The sequence below is a fragment of the Clarias gariepinus genome, chromosome 7 (genome assembly GCF_024256425.1).
Source record: "Clarias gariepinus isolate MV-2021 ecotype Netherlands chromosome 7, CGAR_prim_01v2, whole genome shotgun sequence".
Classification (NCBI taxonomy): domain Eukaryota; kingdom Metazoa; phylum Chordata; class Actinopteri; order Siluriformes; family Clariidae; genus Clarias; species Clarias gariepinus.
The window spans coordinates 5,779,452-5,799,306 of NC_071106.1; the positions used below are offsets into that span (position 1 = coordinate 5,779,452).

At 38.0% G+C, this 19,855-nt stretch overlaps 1 protein-coding gene and 1 pseudogene across 1 annotated transcript; both read left to right on the forward strand.

The window, feature by feature from the left end:
- Positions 1-402: 402 nt before the first annotated feature.
- Positions 403-8,121, forward strand: LOC128528143 (extracellular calcium-sensing receptor-like). The gene is made up of 6 exons (XM_053500898.1): positions 403-650; positions 1,704-1,980; positions 4,453-5,286; positions 6,069-6,278; positions 6,865-6,988; positions 7,217-8,121. The coding sequence occupies exons 1-6, from the start codon at positions 403-405 to the stop codon at positions 8,119-8,121; spliced, it is 2,598 nt and encodes an 865-aa protein (XP_053356873.1).
- A 1,554-nt stretch (positions 8,122-9,675) lies between these two features.
- On the forward strand, positions 9,676-17,083 carry LOC128528321 (extracellular calcium-sensing receptor-like; annotated as a pseudogene).
- Positions 17,084-19,855: the final 2,772 nt, after the last annotated feature.

Here is a 19,855-nt window from a genome sequence, read left to right on the forward strand (position 1 = left end):
AAAGATCATCTTAGAGTGCATGGTGGGGTCAGTGACAGGCTTCTCCCTGGTTTTGGGCTACATAGCTGGTCTCCTAGCTGCCATTGCCATCTGAATCTCCCAACATGCCATGGAGATAATAAAAGATCAACTATTATTATTACCTTCTATGGGCATAACACAATCCAATTTCCCTCAGCATCGCCACTCAGCTGTGTTAAAGTGTTAATTGCTTATTGTTAACTCGGTTATCTCTAATTCTTGGACCCAGGAGAATAAGATGTGATTTGCAGCACCTCCTGGAACACTTTAGTCTATGTTTTTAATCTTGTCATCTCTTAGGACTTTGTGGATATTAGAAATAGATCCAAAAAACCATGTGCTGCCAGAGAAAGGCAGGGCAGGTAAACTTCACCATATCTCATGACTGCTGTAGGCCTTCCTCCTTGCTGGACCCTGCTGGCATTATTATTATGGGTAGTATGTGAGGTTTTGGTGGGGACATCTGACTCGGAAGGATGTGTGTACCTGGACCACGCACGACACCTTGATACTGTGGGTCTCTCTCAGGATGGAGATGTGGTCATTGGTGCACTTATCAATTTCTATGTGCTGCCACCGACCTTTGACCTGAGCTTCACCAAACACCCCTACCTGCCACCCTGCTCTGAGTGAGTTGCTCCCTCTAATTCTCTTTTCACAAATTTGCAAAATAATTGAACTGTGTAAATTTTATCTATGTATAATTTCTCATCACAGGTGCACTTGGAAATGTCTTTTTTTTCTCAATGCATCACTATAACAACCTTTTTTAACTTAAATTCTAAAGTGCATTTTGCATCTGATTGCCTTTATTTATTGTACAGTATATATTTTATATATAATGTATATATTTTTTACTTTAATTGCCTTTTACAGAAAACAGTTGGTTAAGATCTCTGTATTGTAGTGCATTCATCATTCCTAGTGCACTTTCATAAATGAAACATTTTTTCTCACCCATATGTGTGATTTGCTCAAGCAGCCTAATGATACCAACATCTACAGAAATGCATATATCTGTAATTCCATAATACCAACAAATTCTTTCTAAGTTTTATGTTTAAAAGTTTAAACGAGAAGTACAGGACTGATAGGTTTATAAATCGGCTTCTTTTCTCGAAAGAGAGAAAGAAATAAAAGCCACCACACTAAAATTATGAACTGCAAGCAAACTCCCTATTTAATGTGATATAGTTTAATAGGTGGCATCACATAAGTCGTTGTCCATACACTTTAACTTTTTCTTTATTTTATATTTACATGACTAAAAAATGTGAACACACTTTAGGAAAAGAAAACTTTGTATAAATATTTTAATACTAAATGTATTGTTATACATTATATATGATAATATTATTATAATAATATGATGATATTATTAATATTATAATAATATACATCAATCTATTTTATTTTTCCTGAAGTGTATATACATTTTTTGGCTGTTTCTGTATAATGCACTGTATGAAACCTTTATAACTAGAGATTTCAATAAATATTGTTATTACAGCTTAATATGTTAACTAAAAAAGCGAAGTGTTGTACAACATTTATTTTTTTTTATTTTTTTTTCTGTTGTTTACTTTACTTTGATTGGCATGCTTCTGCTCTGTATGTTGCCCACTACAGGTACTTTTTCAAAATCTCATCCAGCTAATACCTTTGTTTGCTTCTCATCTCAGATTTCAGGAAAGTCCCGTGCAGTGGGCTCAGGCCGTTGTCTTTGCTGTGGAGGAGATTAACAGAAATTCTTTTTTGTTGCCGGGGATTCGACTGGGCTACCGTATCGTGGATACCTGCACACGCTATCCTTATAGCCTGAGAGCAGGGATGTCCATGATCAGTGGAGGGAACGGCACATGTGAGACCACCCGACCTGCCAAAATTCTCATTGGGGACTCAGGTTCAACACAGTCTATTATAATGTCGAGAGTTCTGACCCCACTGCATGTTCCACTGGTAAGTTTCATGGTGAGCAAAACAAGAATGCAAGACAAATGAATAGACAACAAGCCACTGTATAAAGAGAACACAGAGCATTTTAGAACAAAGTGATTCTGCTTTAATGATTCCTCTCTGGTCCATCAAACACAGCCAGAGAGTGTAAGAATATTATAACAGTATGGAAAATTACTAGTCAGCATTATGAAATTTATAATATGTAACATTGAGTTCATATACCCAACCGTGCAAAACTTAGAGACTACCCTTTTTTTTTCAGCCATGTTGTTATTCAGTACGTAGTGGTTTGGTGGCAAAAAGTAATGAAGTTAAAACAGACAAACAGCCTTTCAGGTTAATGCTAATACTGCAATAATATTGATTATAATATTTATATATTTATATCATATTTATACTGATATATTTATATTATAATACTAATATTGCAAGTGTCTACATTATAATTTTGCAAATGTACAAAAATATACTGGCTTATAGTGTATATAAACTGTGTGATCAATATAAGGGTGCATAGGTAATAATAATAACAAATATAATATATAAAATCAACAAATTTTAATATGGCAAAAGAGTATATATTTAAAGTTTTTTTTTTTTTTTTACCATATTTAGTACATTTAATAGGCGCATTAAAATATTAATCTTTTTTTTTTTCCAACCACATCTAGTGTTAGGTAAGGGCATAGTATTATTTTTAATTTTTTAGATTTGTATGGTAAAAATAAATAAATAATAAAATTAAGAAGCTGTAGGTAGTTAAACCCTACATGCAGTATACTGTAGGAATTAATGGGATAATAAAAATATACCTAGAAATTAAAAAAATAAACTTTGAAATAGAATACTAGTTTTTCCTTGATTTAATTCACTCACTAAAAATATGCTGTTGAAGCACATAATAATGGTACCGTTCTCAGATGAATTTTATTTGATACAAAATGGTATCAACATAACCTACTTGTGTTTCTTGAGCACATGAAGTAGGGCACATTGTCTGAATGGCACGCTGCTCTATTTTTAATGTCTTCTTGTTTGTTTAGTGTAAAATCTATAGAGGCAATGTGCTCAAAGAAAGACTTTAAATCTCTTTAGCACTGGCTCATTGAGGTGTCAGTGTTTACATGGACATCCAAATTGACTGATTAAAAAAACATGTCCTAGTTCCTGAGTTGAATTTATCTTAAATACAGTGTAACTTTTAAAGTTGTCAACTCAGTTTAGCTCAGTGGGACTGCAGAAGCTTTAATGCATTTTTACACTTGTGTTGTGGAATTTGGCCATGATCACTTACTTTGTTACCGCATTTTAGGTAACACACATCATGATCGTTGTGCAAAGCAGGAACTTTTATAATGAACAAGACTTAATGCAATGTACTGTACTTACAGTACTAGTCAGAAGTTTGTACATGCCATCTAATAAGTGGACTTTTCTGATTTTTTTATTTATTTATTTTTTTACTTTCTACACTGTTAAACAATAAATACACATCAATCTATAATCTCCTTGGAACAGTTGATATTGAGGTGTATCTGCTACTGATGCTGAGGCTGGTATCCTCAATGAACTTCTCCTCTGTAGCAGAAGTAAGTTTTGGTCTTGCTTTCCTGGGAAGGTCTTCATCGTGTTTCATCGTGGTGCTTGATGGTTTTTGCAAATGCACTTAACAATACTCTTCATGCAAGAACTGTTCCAGAACATCTGACCTTCTGACTGTGTCTTAAAATAACAACTAACTAATTACCTAATTCCTTCTTCTTCTTTGTCTTTCGGCTGTTCCCTTTCAGGGGTCGCCACAGCGAATCATCTGCCTCCATCTAACCCTGTCCTCTGCTTTCTTTTCTCTCTAACTAACTATATGTCCTCTTTTATTCCATCCACAAATCTCCTCTTTGGTCTTCCTCTAGACCTCCTGCCTGGCAGGTCCAACCTCAGCATCCTTCTACCGATATATATTCACCATCTCTCCTCTGAACATGTCCAAACCACCTTAATATGGCCTCTCTGACTTTATCTCCAAAACATCTAACATAGGTTGTCCCTCTGATGAACTCATTTTTGATCCTATCCATCCTTGTCACTCCCAAAGAGAACCTCAACGTCTTTTCTTCAGTGCCACTGTCTCTAAGCCGTAGACCATCGCTGGTCTCACCACTGTCCTGTACACATTTACATTTACATTTAGGCATTTGGCAGACACTCTTATCCAGAGTGACTTACATTTTTATCTCATTACACATCTGAGCAGTTGAGGGTTAAGGGCCTTGATCAGGGGCCCAACAGTGGCAACTTGGTGGTTGTGGGGTTTGAACCTGGGATCTGCATTTGAAGATGGTGGATTATGGTATAGCATTATACGGTGCATTTGAACAATTTTATTTTGTCACTGAGCTAAATGTGCTGAGCTTGTTGATGATCATCATATACACTACAAGTATGTTTTGAATATGTTCTGTTTATCTCTTTTAGATTAGCTACCTGTCTACATGTGTGTGTCTCAGTAACAGACGTGAGTATCCTAATTTCTTTCGCACAATCCCGAGTGACATGTATCAGGCGCGGACCATGGCCCAGATGGCCAAACGTTTTGGCTGGACCTGGGTTGGTGCTGTGGTGGCAGACAGCGACTATGGGCTCCAAGCAGTGCAGGCATTTCGGGATGAGATAAAAGGTACTGGCATCTGCCTTGCTTTTGTTAGCACTCTTCTCCGTGAAAAACTGGCAAAAGACGTTGACCATGCAGTGAAGATAGTGCAGAGCTCAACTGCTCGGGTGATCATGGTATTTGCTTGGTATATGGATGTGGAGGTGTTTCTTACTGAACTGGTTCGCAGAAATGTGACAGACCGCCAGTTTCTTGCCAGTGAGATTTGGAGTACCAGTAGCCTTCTCTTGAGCAACCCTGTGCTGAACACCATTGCTCAAGGCACATTAGGAGTGGCTATTAGGAGTGCACCGATTCCTGGATTTGAGAAACACCTGCAAGAGCTCCATCCCAGTCGGTATCCTCAAGACACAATCCTGAGAGTGTTATGGGAAAGGACATTTGGCTGCAGCCCAGTGCTGAGCAACATGGTAGACTTCCAGAGTGGCTTACCACCATGCAGTGGGAAGGAGAGTCTGAAGGATGTTCAGAATAGTTTTACAGATGTATCCAACTTAAGAGCCACTTATAATGTGTATCTGGCTGTTTATGCTGCTGCATATGCGCTGCACTCACTGCTGCACTGCACTGCACCTAACAGTTCTGACCCCACCATGGCCCCAGGCTGCTCATCTCCAGACATCATCACTGCACAACAGGTAATACGAGTTATGTAGAAAAACATTTCGTATCATAATTTTAAAATCATTTTAAATTAATTTAACCTTTTATTTTGTGCTGTTTAAATAAATGTAGTGGTGGAAGTGATATTTCTCAGTGATATCTTATCGGCAGGTTAAGTAATCTAAAAATAAAACAAAGCTGCTGTTATGACTAAGTTGTATGATGTAAAATTTGAATGTTTCACACTAAATGAAAGAAACACCTTTACGCATTTAATGTTTTACAACTACTGTACATGTTAGTGCCTTTATCACATATAGTACTGTGCAAAAGTCTTGAATACCCCCAAATTCTTCATGTTTTGCTTCAAAAGAGACAGACTTTCTTGTATTTTTAATGTACTTTTGAGGAATAGTTTTCCCTGTGCCTGAGGAACACAAAGGAATGTGTTTTGTTGGTTAAGCCACACAGTGAACTATAAATTATTCAAGAATAAATAAACATACACTGTAAATAACAGCATGAACCAGTAAAAACCAGGTGCAGATGATGAGAGATGATCAGGCCGATAATTAGTATACTGGTGATGCTGAATGCTGAGTGGTTGGAACAGAAGAGAGGGGAAACAAGGTTCCTGCAGAGATTGTTATATAAACCCATTTTTTACTCTCACAATAAAAATGGTTCCCATTTCTTTTTATTTATTTTCAGTAAAAGAAGAAAAATGCAAATACAAAAGTTCTAGATAAAAGTAAATAAATCTATGCCACCCATGATGCAACTATACATTTAGCTCACCTTCCTCTTGTCCTCCTAGCTCTTAGAGAACCTTAAGCTGCTCAATTTCACAACTCAGCTTGGAGAGAAGTTTTATTTTCAAGATGGAGAGATTCCAGCTGTCTATGACATAGTGAATTGGCAGAGAGATCCTGGAGGAGCCTTGCAATATGTCCTCGTTGGCCGATTGGAGGGGTCTAACCTCATGATTAACGAATCTGCAATCAGCTGGACAGGAAACTTAAGCAAGGTGAATCATCTGGGCTGCCACTGTGCTGCCTTTCACCATCTGGTTCATGATTTTTGTCTTACGACTGTAGGGGCCCCAGTACATTGAGGTTTGTGTGACAGACAGACAGACAGACAGACAGACAGACAGACAGACAGACAGACAGACTTGTGTTTAATCCAAAAAGAGTTCTTCTGGCCAGAGGAAATTCTAAAAGCTGTTGGGGCCCTAAACAAAAAATGCACATGCCCTTTCCAACTAGCCTGTACCAATAATGAATCAATAATAAATATGTTGGTCAGCCCATGGCGGCCACCAACTGGCCTGGGATCCCAAGCAGTTGTCTGCCTGTCAACAAGCAATGCCTCTGGTTTGTGAAGGTGCTATGAAGGCCTATAAAAAATATTGTTTGATAATTTACTAATTATTTGCTGTAGAAGCTTGCTTTGATCTTTTCCTGGAGCAGATACAGTGTCTCTGGATTTGCAAGCATATAATCATAAATAAATTGCAAATCCAGTTGTAGATGTACGGGTTTCAGTAAAAATAACTGCTTATTTTTGCAAGTGCATACATCCTAAACTGAGTTTTTCTCGAATCATTTCAGGTGCCTGTGTCTGTGTGCACTGTTGAATGCCCCCCAGGGACACGCAAAGCTGTAAGGCAGGGGGTGCCAGTCTGCTGCTTTGACTGCCTCCCCTGTGCTGAGGGCGAATTCAGCAATGACACAGGTAACCAAAAGTCCTGCTTAAAATCATTTGTTTAGAAGCGCACAACATACTGTATAAAATTTAGAAAACAATTTTTGTCATTATGATGTTATTGTTCATTATCCACAGCAATAAACAGAACTATAAACAGAAAATTTTTTAATATCATTCAGTGAATAACCTCATTGCTGGAAAATGCCTAGGAAATGAAATTTGTTAATTTTTAAAAATGTCTAATCTCTTTTACAGGCTCACCAGAATGTCATCATTGCCCTCCAGAATTCTGGTCCAACAGTCACAGGACTGCATGTGTACCACGTGAGGTCGAGTACCTCTCCTTTAATGAGACAATGGGCATCACCTTAACGACTGTTGCTGTGTGCGGTGCCACGACATCAGCAGCTGTTGGTTTGGTTTTTGTGTACTACAGACAGACTCCTATCGTCAAAGCCAATAACTCAGAGCTGAGCTTCCTGCTCCTGGTGTCACTTAAACTCTGCTTTCTGTGTTCACTGGTGTTTGTGGGTCAGCCCTCATTATGGTCATGCAGACTACAGCAAGCAGCGTTTGGGATCAGTTTTGTTCTCTGCATCTCGTGCATCCTGGTGAAAACCATTGTGGTTCTGGTGGCATTCCGTTCAGCTAGACCTGGATCTGCAGCCCTTATGAAGTGGTTTGGCCCAGGGCAACAAAGAGGAAGTGTTCTGTTCTTTACCTGTATTCAGGTGATTATTTGTGCTGTATGGTTGTCCCTCAGTCCCCCCTTTCCTCACCGCAACTTAAGGATTCAAGGGTCAAAGATTACCTTAGAGTGCATGGTGGGGTCAGTGACGGGCTTCTCCCTGGTTTTAGGCTACATTGGTCTTTTAGCTGCCGTTTGCTTCCTACTAGCATTCTTTGCCCGAAAACTTCCAGATAATTTTAATGAAGCAAAATTCATCACTTTCAGCATGCTGATCTTCTGTGCGGTCTGGATCACCTTCGTTCCAGCATACGTCAGCTCCCCAGGAAAGTACAGTGTCGCTGTGGAGATATTTGCCATCCTGGCTTCCAGTTTTGGTCTCCTTATCTGTATATTTGCTCCAAAATGTTACATTATTTTATTGAAACCAGAAAACAACAGCAAGAAATTTCTCATGGGAAAAACACAATAGAGAAAAGGTTTAGCATCGACTGTGTTTCTGCGCTACATGCTTTTTCATAAATAATGGAACACAGTTTAGCAGTCATAGTATATGCTTTTTTTTGTTCAACAATTAAGTGGAATTAAGATAATGAATAGTACTTTTAGATACCCACAGAGTGTCAAATTTTAAATTGATTATTATTAATTTTAAATTAATTCAATATTTACTTCCACATGAAATTAATGCTAACTGTTTCTACTATGTAAACTGTTCATAATTGCTGTTTGGTTAATAAAGATATTCAATTTTTGGCACAGAGTACTTTTATGAAGTCAAAAAGAATGGTGAAGATAATACTACTACTAATATTAATAATATTAATAATAATAATAATAATAATAATAATAATAAAAATAATCACTCTCTCATCATCTGTACCTCTATAGCTTGTATACAGGGTCTCGAACTTGAGACGGGACACCCTGGACAAGGTGTCAATGCTTTGCAGAACACACACACACTCACATACACAGACACCAATTAACCTAACCTGCACTGTACTGCCAATAATAACAGTAATAAAAATAATAATGATAATAATAGTATAGATACTTTCTCAGACCCAAGATTTTATGTAGATTACATTACATGATGCATGCACTATGTACTAAATATGTGTGTGTGTGTGTGTGTGTATGTGTGTGCGTGCATGTGCATACTCCATAAACCTCCTGTGTGACAGATATTATGTGGGAATTGTTATAATGAAATTCTTATAATATAATAAATATAATGTGGAAGTTACTTTAAATGTGTTTATTATGTTCTAATAATTGTTTGTTGCAACAAACGCTTCCTTTGTTCAAAACGTTTTATTTTATTAAAAGCGTTCTTTCCTTTTTCTCTTTTTCATGTACAGTTTGCTGTCTCATCTAACACTGGAATCGATAGCTTCTTAGCTAGCAAGTCAGGCATAGAGCTGCCAGATCTACAGCGCCCCCACTCTAAAAAAAATAAATAAATAAATAAATTACAGACCTTATCTTGAATAAGGTTCTGAATGGGAAATAAATCTTATTATATATAACTCAATAACTCTTAAACAGGCAGTGCCATCATGGCTCTGGTATACTTAGAAACCTTCTACCTTGCTAGTATTCAAACTCTGAGATATGTGCATTAGTGTAGCAGGGGATTAAATAGAAAAATAAAGTGAGCGTTTACTCTGATAAGTGTGTTCTGTTATTCTGAACATTTAAAAGTCCCAGGTTGAATTAAATGCTCTTTGTAAAAAATTATAAATGTATAGTTTTATCAGAGGCGGCACGGTGTCTTAGTGGTAAGCACAGTCGCCTTGCACCTTCAGGGTCAGGGTTTGATATTTTGAAAAAATAGCTTTTTAACACAGGACATTTCGATTAAAACCAAACTGTTTTATTGCAAACTTATGACATTATCCCACTCACTGCATGATCACACACTCAGCTGTTTTTGTAATTCCTAATTGCTTAGCAATTACCTCTAATTCGTGGACCCAGATGAGGGAGGAGTGATTTGGAATACCACAGAACACTTAAGTTCATGTTTTTTTTTGGGTTGTTTTTTGTTTGTTTCTTTTTTATCTCTTAGGAATTTGTAGGTATAAAAAATAGCTCCAGAAACCGCGTGCAACCAGAGAAAGGCAATCCAGTGAAGTTACACTAGATCCCATGGCTGCAGAAGTCCTTTCATCATGCCTGTTCCGCCTGGCATTAGTCTTATTATCATGGGTAGTGTTTATGGTTGTGGTTGGGACACCACAGGAGAAGAGGTGTGAGTACCTGGATGGTGCAGAGTATCTTGACAAGGTGGGTCTGACTCAGGATGGAGATGTGGTTATTGGAGCGCTCATCAATTTCTACATGAAGCCACCAGACCTTGACATGAGCTTTACCAAAAAACCATACCTACAACCCTGCTATGAGTGAGTGAGTTTTGGGCTTTCAGTTTTTCCCCAAAGTCGTCAAAGTTTTACTGTAATGCTTTACAGGCAATGCTGGATCTTTTGAAATATTTAAATATGTCAGCATTTCACGACTTTAAACAATGTGCACTATCAGTCAAAAGTTTGGATAAACCTTTTAGTTCTACACTACAATGCTGAAGGCATCCAAAATATGCAATAATTGATTTTGAACAGTTGATAATGAGATGTATTTAAAGAAGAATATTCAATTGCTACTCCTGTAAATCCTCTTGTAAATCCTTCATAACAGCTCAAATATTAGGTTCTGTTTGTTGATTTCTGAGGCTGGTAACTCTAAATGAACCTCTCCTCTGCAGCAGAGCTAAGTTTTATTCTTGCTTTCCTGGGAAGGTCTTCATGAGAGACAGTTTCACCATGGTGCTTGATGGGTTTTGCAAATGCACTCAACACAATACAGTTCTTGCAAGAACTGTTCCAGGACAGCTGACCTTCATGTCTTAAAATAACAATAACAAGTGGCTTAATTAAATACAGTAATTTCATATGTGTTACTTTAAAGTTTTGAAAGCTCAGAATTGTTCCAGATTGTAGAAAATAAATCACGAAGCATAAAACATTGAATTAGAAGGTGTGTCCAAACTTTTGACTGGTACAGTCAAATACATATTCCTGTATGGTAACAAAAAATAAGTGTGTCCAAACATTTTGACTGGTACTGCATTTATGCACGATTTAAAAATGTAAAGCAAAGATGAATTAGCTTTTATGTGGTTAAATGATGTAATAAATGCAGAAAATAATAATAATAATAATAATAATAATAATAATAATATTAATAATTGTAAGGCAAGTCACTTGTCATTTACCATGACTATGTTTTAGATTAATATTAGATTAATGTGCACAAGATAAACACATTTCCAGATGAAATATATATATATATATTGGGTACAAATAAAGCATCCTTGATGAGAGTATAATCGGAATTTTGTTGAAGACAGTATTTAACGTTTCTGGTGCAATATGACATGCAAACAAAAAATTCTAAAACACATTCTGTACCTGGTTGCCTTTACAGGACACAAATCTCTGTATTGCAGTAAACACCATACCTGCTTTATTAGAGACAATTCTGACTTTAACTCAGGGAGATCTTTAAATGCAGACATTAACCATATTATTCTTTCATTAGTTCATCTGTCCACAATCAGTTTAATTTTGTCTTGAAGATTTTTTATTCTTCCAAATATTATATATATATATTCAATGATGTTATGCATAGATAATACAAAACATATTTTTTGTTTAATTTATAATTTTAGACAGTTAATTCCATTTTATTTTTGTCAATTCTTAAAATTTTTTGTGCCGTAATTCTTACAATCATTCTTAATGTTTAAAATCTAGTAACACGATTTTAGGTGTGTATAGATAAAAAAAAAAAAAAATTCTTCTAAAACACAGTGTGTGTGTGTGTGTGTGTGTGTGTGTGTGTTGGACATTGCAGGGTTGTATCTCAGTTACATATTATCTCTATCTCATTGTTTGTTTAGATTTCAGGAAAGTACTGTGCAGTGGGCTCAGGCTGTTGTCTTTGCTGTGGATGAAATTAACAGAAACCCTTCTTTGCTGCCCGGGGTTCGACTGGGCTACCGTATCATGGACAGCTGTTCACGCTATCCTCATAGCCTGAGAGCAGTCATGTCAATGATCAGTGGTGGAAATGGTACCTGTGAGACCTCCCGACCTGCCAAGCTTATCATTGGAGATTCTGCTTCCACACAGTGTATGATACTTTCCAGAGTTCTAAGTCCAATGCATGTACCAATGGTGAGTTTCACGTTAAGCAAGGCGATTAAATAGGCAGTGTGCATTATAAAAAGCAATATATGCACACGCATTCGAATTCCATAAATCTCAAAGTGGGCCAGTCAGACATGCACATTCAGGTTTAAAAATATTTAAGTTTTAAATTAATTATTTGGTTTTTATATGCATTTGACTGGTAGCCTATATAACTCGTCAATAACTGAACAAGACAGCCCTTAAATAATAGAAGTGTATTCTGTTGGTGTAAATTTTAGCAATAATAAAAATTCCATGGCTGCAGTAAATAGCCAGCATTGTTTATGTGTACTCTACATAACTTGAGTAATGTTTGTGTAGTTGGATTATATTAATGAAATAAATTAGAACTGAAGAGGTTTGTAAACTTTAACAGCTACATACATATAAAAAAGAATCTAAGTAAAGAAAAGAGTAAGGTTAGGTAATAAAATCAGTTAATTAGATATTGATCAGTTGATTACAGCTTTGGGATGAATTGAAATGGCAAGTTGAAATGCTAAGTAATTTTCCTGTGGCTGAATATACAATTTCCCACAGTTATTTTCCAAACAATATTGAAGGGCCTTTACTGATGAATGGAGCTTATAATAGAGGTACAGCATCTGGGGTGGGATATTCAACAAGCACATGTACTGTAAAATGAAAGTCAGATGTTTAGATTCTTTTGGTCATACAATGTTTATCATCATTTTTAAGAAAGTTAAGAATATATTCTGTTTATCCCTCAGATCAGCTATCTGGCTACATGTATGTGTTTCAGTAACAGACGAGAGTATCCCAATTTCTTTTGCACCATATCAAGTGACATCTATCAGGCTTGCACCATGGTCCAGATGGCTAAACGGTTTGGATGGACCAGGTGCTGTGGTGGAGGAAAATGACTATGGTCTCCAGGTTTTGCAAGCGATTAAGGAGGAGACGAAAGGTACCGGCATCTGCCTAGCGTTTGTCAGTATTATTTTTCGTGAGAAGGTTGGCAAAAGATGTTGATCGTGCTGTGAAGATGATGCCGAGCTTATCTGCTCATGTGATTATTGTATTTGTGTGGGATAAGGATGTCGAAATGTTCCCCACTGAGCTGGTTCACAGAAACATGACAGGCCGACAATTCCTGGCTAGTGAGGTTTGGAGTACCAGTAGCCTTCTCTTGAGCAACCCTGACCTCACAGCCATTGCTCAAGGCACATTAGGAGTGGCTGTTAGGAGTGCACCAATTCCTGGATTTGAGAAACACCTGCGAGAGCTCCATCCCAGTCGGTATCCTCAAGACACAATCCTGAAAGTGTTATGGGAAAGGACATTTGGCTGCAGCCCAGTGCTGAACAACATGGTAGACTTCCAGAGTGGCTTACCACCATGCAGTGGGAAGGAGAGTCTGAAGGATGTTCAGAATAGTGTTACAGATGTATCCAACTTAAGGGCCACTTATAACATGTATCTGGCTGTTTATGCTGCTGCATATGCGCTGCACTCTCTGTTGCAGTGCACTGCACCTGACAGTTCTGACCCCACCATGACCTTAAACTGCTCATCTCCAGACATCATCACTGCGCAACAGGTAATTCTGTCATTTATAAAACAAAATGTTATCTATATTCTTTTTAATTTGTAATACAATTGTAAGAGGGGCTATGAACCATAAAAGGGGGCTCCAGTCTCTGGTAAATGGGTTCCCTGAGAGATAGGCAAGCATACACGAAGTTAAGAAGGTTTCTTAGTTTGAGTTTTATTTGTCAAAGCTTCCACACATTTTGCGAACTCTACAATTCAACTCTACTGCTCATGCCTAACCACATGCATTCCATCTAAGCATTCGTCAGCACAACAAATCTCTTTATATAGTACATAATAAACAATCAATTAATAAATCTCACACTTTTTTATTTATAATGCTTTATTTGAAATACTGAATGTACTTACCTTACAGTACCATACCATAATTTACAAATGACAAAGTGGTTATGTGATGACAAAGTGGATTGTTTTCTGGTAGCAGTACTCCCCAACATTTATTCTTCTTATGCTCAGTAAAACTTAAGATCTATAGTTTCATTTATATTAAACTAATTATGTAGGAAATAAAATAAGGACTGGACTATAACTGGCTGTCTACCAGTATATTGTGTTATACCATAGTAACAGTACACTCCTAAATATCTAATTTATCTAATAAGAATGTATGCAAGTTAATGCACCCCTCTGATGTTAATGCACTTTACCCTAGATTGCAAAGTATCAGTCTGTTATTGACAAAAACATATTTTTACCCACTTACAGTAGAAATGCATTATTTAAAAGCTATAAGCTGGAATCTGTTACCACTTACAACACATTATAAGAAAGTTTACAAGTTAATAAGACCAAAACACAGCTCATCATTTTACAGATAAAGTTTAAATGTTTCCTATGCCTATAGATTTACTGACCATTACAATATGTTCACATGTAAATATTAAATAAAAATCCCATAAACATAAACAGGAGAATAAAAAAACCCAAAACTGAACAAAGTCAGAGCATGAAAATTTAAAAACACTGTATACTGTAACAGCGATTCTAGCTCATCTTCCTCCTGTCCTCCTAGCTGTTAGAGCACCTTAAGCTGGTAAACTTCACGACTCAGCTTGGAGAGAAGTTTTATTTTCAAGATGGAGAGACTCCAGCTGTCTATGACATAGTGAATTGGCAGAGAGATCCTGGAGGAGCCTTGCAATATGTCCTCATTGGCCGATTGGAGGGGACTAACCTCATCCTTAACGAATCTGCAATCAGCTGGCCAGGAAACAAGGTAATTAGGATTAACATATAAATATTTAGCCAAAAGCCAATCACTAACTCGCAATTTTGATCATGTGACCCTGAATATTATGAAAAGTTTGGGTGTATACTTTAGTATAATTTAGATTTAGACTTTAGGTGATTTAATTAATTTTATCTTAGTTTTAGACTTTTAAAGTGGCAGAGCAGGTTGTTCTGCTCATTCACAACTTGAGGGTCTGTGGTTTCTGAGCTGGTTGGGGTATTTGGTGGCAGGATCATCACTTTGAATTTATTTTTTTCCTTAAAAGATACCTGATGGTAAAGGTACCCTAGAGTATATGCCAAAAACAACATCCACAGTAAAACCAGTACCCAAGGTTTAGCTGCAGAATGTTGCCCAGATCATCACATTGCCACTGTCAACTTGTTTTCCTTCCTATAATGCATCCTGGTATCCCCAGGGAAGTGATGCACATGCAGTCCACAAGATCTTAAAGTAAATATGATGATCTGATTAAGCATCTATGAGAAGTGCTGGACAAACTAATCCAAATCATGGAGGCCCACAGAACACTAAAGCTTATCCTGCATTAAAAATGTAAAATTGAACAAAATTTTGACTTTTAAATGTCTTTTTGTCTCTGAACATTTAAGGTGCCAGTGTCCGTGTGCACTGCTGAATGCCCCCAAGGTGTGCGCAAAGTAATCAAGAAAGGCCTGCCAGTTTGCTGCTTTGACTGCTTGCCCTGTGCTGAAGGAGAATTCAGCAATGTCACAGGTTAAACTCTATATTTAACCATCTGCAAACAAGTTCTGCTTACATTATATAAATCTGATGAGTCCAGCAAATTAAACCCTATTTGTATAAAATCCGAGAAAAGAATTTATAATTATTATTAAACTGATTCTATTCCTTAACATTCTGTGACTTTTTTTGCCACAATGTTCCTGAATTCACAGCTCTGAATGGCAATAAGCGGTTAATTAATTTGCTATAACAGGAACTCAAATCCCCAAATTCTAACAAAAGGCCAAATAATAATTTTATAATAATTTGCTCCTTCTTATATGTATCTTTAATGGCACTTAAAAATTATTTAGACTGATGCTAACATGCTAACATGTTTTATGTTAATCGAAGGGTTGTCTGGTGCAGATACAAAGGGATGAAACTGATAACAGGAATTGGTTTGCAGATGTTTGATAACAATAAAAATAAAACTTATGAACTAAAATCTGACATATTTAAATAAATACTAAAAACATATAAGAGAAATACAACACATAAGGATATGCAGCTATAAAAAAAATAATAAGTTCTGGCATAATAGAAGTTGCTTTGATTCTAACTCATCACACAAATCTACCATGTTTTACTGTACTTTATTTCACAGAAAAAAATTATTTTAATCATCTTCTAAAGTATTTCCTGATAGTTTAAAGCTAAAGATCTAAGTGTAAAGCTAGGGACCAAACTTAATGTTTTTTTTATTTGTTATCTCTATTACAGGCTCACTAGAATGTTATCATTGCCCTCCAGAATTCTGGTCCAACAGTCACAGGACTGCATGTATACCACGTGAGGTCGAGTACCTCTCCTTTAATGAGACAATGGGCATCACCTTGACGACTGTTGCTGTGTGCGGTGTCATGATGACAGCAGCTGTTGGTTTGGTTTTTGTGTACTACAGACAGACTCCTATCGTCAAAGCCAATAACTCAGAGCTGAGCTTCCTGCTCCTGGTGTCACTCAAACTCTGCTTTCTGTGTTCACTGGTGTTTGTGGGTCAGCCCTCATTATGGTCATGCAGACTACAGCAAGCAGCGTTCGGGATCAGTTTTGTTCTCTGCATCTCGTGCATCCTGGTGAAAACCATTGTGGTTCTGGTGGCATTCCGTTCAGCTAGACCTGGATCTGCAGCCCTTTTGAAGTGGTTTGGCCCAGGGCAACAAAGAGGAAGTGTTCTGTTCTTTACCTGTATTCAGGTGATTATTTGTGCTGTATGGTTGTCCCTCAGTCCCCCCTTTCCTCACCGCAACTTAAGCATTCAAGGGTCAAAGATCATCTTAGAGTGCATGGTGGGGTCAGTGACAGGCTTCTCCCTGGTTTTGGGCTACATTGGTCTTTTAGCTGCCGTTTGCTTCCTACTAGCATTCTTTGCCCGAAAACTTCCAGATAATTTTAATGAAGCAAAATTCATCACTTTCAGCATGCTGATCTTCTGTGCTGTGTGGATCACCTTCGTTCCAGCATACGTTAGCTCCCCAGGAAAGTACAGTGTCGCTGTAGAGATATTTGCCATCCTGGCTTCCAGTTTTGGTCTCCTTATCTGTATATTTGCTCCAAAATGTTACATTATTTTATTGAAACCAGAAAACAACAGCAAGAAATTTCTGATGGGTAAAAGACAATAGAGAACTCATTTCAAGAGGATTTTTTTAAATATTAAAGGATCTTCATTACAAGTTACTGTTTAATAAAAAAATGTTCAAAGTTTTCATTAAAATATTCTCTGTCCAAAATTAAGGCATCAATGACTGCTACATTTAGATATATGCAAAGAGATTGATGGAAATTGTAAGGAATCACCACTAGAGGGTACTATTTAGTTTTTGTAGTTTCAGTTTGGCAGACTCAGTTTCCCAGAAGACACCTAGGTCAGGTGATGCGGGAGCTCACCTGAACCGAAGCAGGTCATTAAATCTTCCATAAATAGCTGGTTAGTCTGGGAAACTGGGTCGAGCATTGAATGTTTGTTAGTATTTGACTGTCATCTATGTGGGCACTTTGTTTTGTATTTGTTAATTTTACTAAAACAAACTTTCCGAGTGGATCTGCATTTTTGGTTAGCAAACCACCTCAATCTGGCCTCTCTGACTTTATCTCCAAAGCATCCAACATGGGTTGTCCCTCTCATGAACTAATTTTTGATCCTTTCCATCCTTGTCACTCCCAAAGAGAACCTCAACACCTTAGGCTCTGCTACTTCCAGCTCTGCCTCCTATCTTTTCTTTAGTGGGACTGTCTCTAAGCCGTAGAGCATTGCTGGTCTCTTCCTGTACACCTTTCCTTTTATTTTCGCTGATACTCCTTTATCGCACAACACACCTGACTGCTCTGGACTGTTGACCCTAAGTACTTAAAGTCCTGCACCTTTTTTACCTCTGCTCCCTGTAGCCTTACCATTCCTCTTGGGTCTCTCTCATTCACACACATGTATTCTGTCATTCCTCTGCTTTCCAGAGCATACCTCCACCTCTCCAAATAGTCCTCCACCTGTTCCCTGCTCTCACTACAAAGCACAATGGCATCTGCAAACATCATTGTCCATGGAGACTCCTGTCTGTCATCCTGTCTATCACTATAGCAAACAAGAAGGGGCTTAGAGCCGATCCTTGATGCAGACCCACCTCCACCTTGAACTCTTCCGTCACACCTACAGCACATCTCACTCCTATCTTACAGCCCTCATACATGTCCTACACATGTATGAGGGCTGACATACTTCTCTGCCATTCCAGACTTTCATACAACACCACAGCTCCTCTCTCAGCACCCTGTCGTACGCCTACTCTAAATCTACAAAGACACAATGCAACTCTGTGTTTTCTGTTTTCTCCACCAGCACCCTCAAAGCAAATACTGCATCTGATGTACTTCTTATATTGTTTCTCACAAATGCTCACCTCTGCCCTTAACCTAGCTTCCACTACTTTTTCCCACAGCTTCATTGTGTGGCTCATTAGCTTTATGCCTCTGTAATTGCTACAGCTCTGCACATCTCCCTTGTTTTTAAAAATCGGCACCAATACACTTCTCCTCCATTCCTCTGGAATCCTCTCACTCTCCAAGATCTTGTTAAACAAACTAGTCAAAAACTCTACTGCCACCTCTCCTTAGCACTTCCATTTCCCACAGGTATGTCATCAGGACCAACAGCCTTTCCACTCTTCATCCTCTTCTGACTGGTTCTACTAAGCAGCGACGCGCAAAACTTTTACTCTTTGTCCTGCAGGTTCTTGTTGGTGACGTAGCTTCATGTTTTTGTATCGTTGCCACGAAAGTTTCGCGTTTGTATCAGCGTTTAACTTATATAGCTTTTTTGTTTATACAATAATAATATTTTATTAATAACACCCCCTTTTTTAAATTTTCATACCATTGGGCTTCGTCTTTTTTCCGTTTTTTTTTTTTTTGCGCTTTTTGAAAAAACGCTCAAGTTTCTTTCGTCTAAGAACAAATAACAGAATTCAGCTCCAAACAACTAAACTCCGACTCAGGTATGCTATAATGGACAACATTCAGCTTGTCCAGTGTGTAAAGTGTAGAGTGCAGGATAATTTTACTTGTGATAGGTGTGTGTTAGTGAGCACTCTGACGGAGAAGATATTAGCACTAGAGGAGCACATCCAGACTTTAGAGACGGTTAGAGAGTGCGAGAGCAGTGTTCCTGTAGCGGAAAGTCTGGGTGCTGCAGACGGGGATAACTAGCCCCCGACTCCAGCATTAGAGCCCTCAAAGCGGGGCAAGTGGGTGACAACTCGGCGGCATACTCGTTCAGCCAAAGCTAACGCTAAGGCTGGCCCACCGAAGCACACCTCTTCTACGCTTCACATGTCCAACAGGTTTGCTCTCCTCAGTGATTTACCCGCTAAAAAACCTGAAAGAGCTCTGGTTATATCTGGACCCTATACTGAGGCATGTGAAATTAGCCACGCCTTTAGGGGCGCCCAGGGCAGTGGTTAAGTGTATCCCGGGAGCCAGAGCACCTGACACAGCAGAAAATCTTAGGGCTCTAGGACAGCATAGGTTCTCAAAGATGCTGGAGCTAACAATATACACCTTTGTTAGTCAGAGGTTAGTAAGTGTAACTTTGCCTTTGCTTTTAAATACCTCTGTAATGTCCAATGAAGTAATATGCTCTGGTCCCATCCCAATGTGACGTGGCGACATAGCTTACAACTGGTTATGGTGACAATAGACAATTGGAAGACCTTTGAGGAAAAAGCTGGCCTGTTAGCGCGGGATGGTATCCATCCCACTCAGGAAGTTGCTGCTCTCATTTCCTGTAGTATAGTCCATAGTGTCAGAAGAGGCCTTGTTAATTGGTGACAATCCAGAGGCTAGGCCAGGAAGCAGACAGACAGGCTAAACCTGCTAGCTGCATAGAGTCGTCAATCAGGGTT